Raw genomic sequence first — 4,783 nt, 5'->3', positions numbered from 1 at the left:
TATATGAACCTATTAATGATTAATACAACCACGTATCCTCTCGATACCGTTTATCTCTAAAGCAATATCGTGATAATTATCATATTAACCGTCAGATTATCTCTCATGCCGACAATCAACGTGATAATCTTAAAAGCTTGATACATGTGATTATCAACTCACAAATCTAACTCTAGAGTTTGTTTATTGATAGATGAATATCTTTTAGGTCTAACTTTGAAGCATATCTCCCAATAGTGATCCAAAACAACAAATGAAACATAAATAACAAGATATTCACCATATATTAATCATCAACCAAGTTCATACATAAAAGATCAAAGAAAATACATATTTACAAACTAACTACCTCTAATCTTGACACAAGATGAAACTTAGCTCTCCATAGCCATGGAAGCTTCAACAACAAGCAACAAACCAAGATTTAGTAACATCAAACTTAAGAAGAATGAAGAAAGATGCTTGGAAATCTTGATTTTACACTTATGATATGGTTTTTCTCTCCTCTTCTCTTGCCTTAGCTTTTTCTCTAAAGTTGTATTATGGTAAAGTTATGTTAACCCCCCAAAATTATCAAGTTTAAGTGATTAAGAACAAAAGATGAAAAAGTAGGTCCGCTGAGCGGGACAGGTCCGCTAAGCAGACTATCCAAAATATCTGATTTGTCTTCAAGGTCCGCTGAGCAGAGGGGGTCCGCTAAGCGGAACCAAATTTGTTGCTCGCCTCTGTCCAGCTCCGCTAGAGGTCCGTTGAGCGGGCTTGGTGACCAAAAGTTTCTGCCTGCCTCCGCTTAAGCTCCGCTGAGCGGACCTTCTTGTGCAAATCTTCTTCTTTTGGTCTTCCATCCTCCTTGCAAGCTTGTTCTTATGATTTCTCTTCATTCCAACTTGCCAAAAATTGCTAATACCTAAAAAATACATTAACAAAAGTTACTAAGCTAGCTTATACACAAAATAAATAAAAAGTTGTTTATTTACATACTATTATATAAAAAGGGAATCAAACTTGGCACAAGAGTTTAAGAAATACCACAAAATTCATATACAAAATATACACAAATGGGATTCTAACAATCATCCAATGATTGTAACTTGTGAGAGGTAAACAAGAAACCAAAAATACTTTCATACTCTTGGTATTGCTCAAATCTCTTAGTAAGAGAAACAAGAGCTTGATCAACAAGGTAAAGAAAATAATTAACCCTGAAAGATTTCTCTTCAGATAACTCGACTGCTGGAGAATTCAAATTCTCATCAAACTGTCTTTTTCATTTAATTATACGTCTTTGAAGAAATATTGGAGCGATATTCAATTCAATCGCAACTTCCTTAGCATTAATTAATGCCTTATTAAAACTTGTTTCTCTATATCCTTCAAAAAATAAAATCAACTACTTTATTTTTTTTCATAGCAACATCAATAAGCATATCCTTCACCTTTAAAAGCTTGCTAACAAAATCAATTGCAGATAATATTTCAAACCAAATAATTATAGCCATAAAAAACTCAAAATCACCAAGCTCATTTGTTGCTAAGGATTTAGCTTCATTTTGTATTTTAGGATCGAGATCATTTTCTGACACTTCAAGTAAAGCTTCTGTAAAATCTGACATTTGAGTTCTTATAGCTTTGACACTTTCTACACGACTCTCCCAACGAGTGGATGACAATGCTTTTGGAGTCAACCCTTTTACTTTATTTTCAAAATTTTCCATCTCTTAGTTGAATTGGCAAAAATTGTATAAATACTTTGAACAACTCCAAAAAAATTCCTAGCTTTATTACAAGAGTTAGTCATATCACATAATGTCAAATTAAGACTATGACAACCACAAGGAGTATAAGAGGCTCTTGGATTTATGACTAAAAATCTCTTTTGTACACCTTGATGCTTTTCTTTCATATTTGACCCATTATCATAACCTTGTCCTCTCACATCAAATAGGTCGAGACCAAGTTCTTTCAATTCATTTTGTAAAACATCAAAAAGCCCTTGGCCAATTTTATCATTCACATTCAAAAATTCTAAAAATGATTCCTCAATGCTAATAGAAGTTGAAGAAACATCCACATATCTAATTATCAAAGACATTTACTCTTGGTGACTAACATCCGGAGTACAATCAAGTATTACTGAGAAATACTTAGCTTGTTTGATTTTTCTAAACTATTGAAATTATTGAATCTCTAACACAAACATAAACAAAAATGACATATCCTAACAAAATAGTAAAAAAGAAACACCAATTATTTTTTTAATATATTAATCAAAATCAAGTGTAATCCTTAGTCCTTACACTTGGTTTCCAACTTTTTCTTTTTTTTGATAGGTAGCTACCTTACCTTTCTACTCTTCCTTGTCTTTGAAAGCTACCCATTCTACATTTCTACTTGCTCTTACTCTTTATTTCTGATCTCTTCTTTAACAATTACTTTAGCATAACTCTTCTATTCTTTCTTCAATGAAATTAACTCAACCAATTCACTTTTCTTTCTTTGACTCTCACATACAATTTCTTACAGTCAAAAAATAAAAAACCACATCCACAAACAAAAAACAAACATACACAAAAGGAGAAGAAATCATAGAGCCATGGGAGAAAGAATAAAAAGGAAACACAAACAAAGAGTCAAAGAAACATACACCACTTTCATTATTCTTGCAATTGCAATGATTTTAATTCATCACTTTTCTATCTATGTTCTTTCTTTAATTTTAGAATCAAAGAACAATCAAACCACTCACAAAAGATGAACAATTATTATTTGAATAAACTTACCAATTGCAATATACCGCCTGCCTTTGAACCGTAGCAGTTTTGTTTGTTATTTTTTCGTATTGTTTCGTTTTGATTTTCTTTTGTTTGTAATTCCTGATGTCGTTTCTTTTCGATTTTGTTTTGGTATACCGTTTCGTTTCGCTTTTTTTATTGTGTCGTCGTTTCCTTTTTCAGTACGTTTGGAACGAGGTTAAAATAATATTTTATCATTTTATTTTAATATATAATTATAGTTAACCACTAAAAAAATGGGGCCCCAAAAACATGGGGCCCAGTGCTATGGAGCTTGCTGCGCCGGTGGAAAGTAGGGTCTGAGTGGTATGTACAAAGTGATCAATTTATAAAATTTTAAAATCATATAATATCATATCAAATCATTTTAATATATATAATATGTTAATTTGAATCAATTGTTAGTTGATTCAGTGGTAATTTGAATATTAATTTTTTTTTGTCGGCAATTATGTTCATTAATTGCTTCATTTGAAAATCAGTTTTTATTTTATTAAAAGAAAATTTAAAAACACGACAAAAAAATACATCTATAACATAAGAGAAAAAGAATAATGCATTATCATTAAAATTAATTTTATATTGTCAATTAATGATAACAATATATTTTGGTATGTCAAAGTATAAATTTTAAATTATTAAATTAATATAGTCTCAATGAATAATAATGAAATTGTGAGTGCATCTTTATTAAACCTGTAACATAAAGGATACATAATATAACATAAATTTAAAAATATAAGGAGTTGGAATTTAAAAAAAAAAAAAAAAATTGTGCATGATATTTGTAAAATGGTATGTACAAAATGATTAATTTATAGAGTTTTTAAAATCATATAATATTATATCAAATCATTTTAATGTATGTTAATTGGAATCAATCGTTAGTTGATTCAGTGGTAATTAACGATGGACTTGGTAAGAATGACCATTGTTTGACTCTCTGCAACTCTGATCGAGAGGGGTCAAAACTACTTGATGTTCAAATGAAAGTTCAAAGCAATGCACTTGTGTTTGAAAAAATAAGATGAAGAAATTGTTTGAATTGATTTGAAATAGGTGAGATTTCAAAATCTGATAAGTAGAGTATTTGTAGCACATCAATACCTTTTTGAATGTGCATGAATTCATGAAAAGATATCATGTTTGAGGGATGAAAAAACAATTTCGTTAGAATCAAATTTTGAATAAAACAATGTCACTGCTTCAGTAGTAACCGGTTACACCTGAAGTGATATAAAATATTTAAAATTTTGGGTGTGTAACCGGTTACCAGGAATAGTGTAACCGGTTATACCTTTCAAAAAATGCCACAGAATTTAAAATAGAGTTCATGCTAGGTTAATATAGCTGGTTACCATAATTGATGTAACCAGTTACCACGATACAAAAGTGAAAAAAAATATTTTGAAAATTGTATGAAACTAGTGGCAATAAATTTTTATGATGGTAATGAATATGTATGCAAATATTAAGTATTTTTTAGCACATAATATATATCAAGACTTGGATTGTAACTTGTACCAATTAATTTTGAAGATCAATTCTCCAAGGCTAATATTCATGAAGTTGCTTATTTATCTAGTCTTGATCCATAGCCCTTTGATCTTTTGCACATCCTTTCTTGATACAAATGCATAATAGCTGTCTTCTTCAAAACGTGGAATTTGGAGAATTTTGACTTGACATTCTCCCCCTTTTTAATGATGACAACCTTTGAAATTTGAAGTGCGTGAGTTTCTTTGGATTGCTTGACTTGTCATAATGTGTATGCTCCCCATATCTTGATAGCTCCCCATTAATCAATGCTTTTCTTGATTCATGGAGTGATTTAGACATACTTGATACTCTTGTGGTTGCACAAGTTTGGACAAAAGCAAGCACAAACACATGTCTCTTCTCCCCCTTTGGAATTATAAAAAAGGATGGAGAAAATAAGGGGGAAAATAGTACAAGAACATTAGTATTCAAAGATTGAAACAAAATAACAT

The 4,783-nt window shown here is 30.5% G+C and overlaps 1 protein-coding gene across 1 annotated transcript; it reads right to left on the bottom strand.

Annotated features, from left to right (window-relative positions):
• Positions 1-668: 668 nt before the first annotated feature.
• Positions 669-1,715, bottom strand: LOC131596779 (uncharacterized). The gene is made up of 3 exons (XM_058869520.1): positions 1,395-1,715; positions 1,123-1,258; positions 669-907 (listed from the first exon to the last, which is right to left on the bottom strand). Exons 1-3 carry the CDS (start codon positions 1,713-1,715, stop codon positions 669-671), a joined length of 696 nt encoding a protein of 231 aa, XP_058725503.1.
• Between the last annotated feature and the right edge of the window lie 3,068 nt (positions 1,716-4,783).

This window comes from Vicia villosa, linkage group LG4 (genome assembly GCF_029867415.1).
Source record: "Vicia villosa cultivar HV-30 ecotype Madison, WI linkage group LG4, Vvil1.0, whole genome shotgun sequence".
Taxonomy (NCBI): domain Eukaryota; kingdom Viridiplantae; phylum Streptophyta; class Magnoliopsida; order Fabales; family Fabaceae; genus Vicia; species Vicia villosa.
The sequence above is the reverse complement of the archived record's forward strand: the minus strand, read 5'-3'. Positions and strand labels throughout refer to the sequence as shown.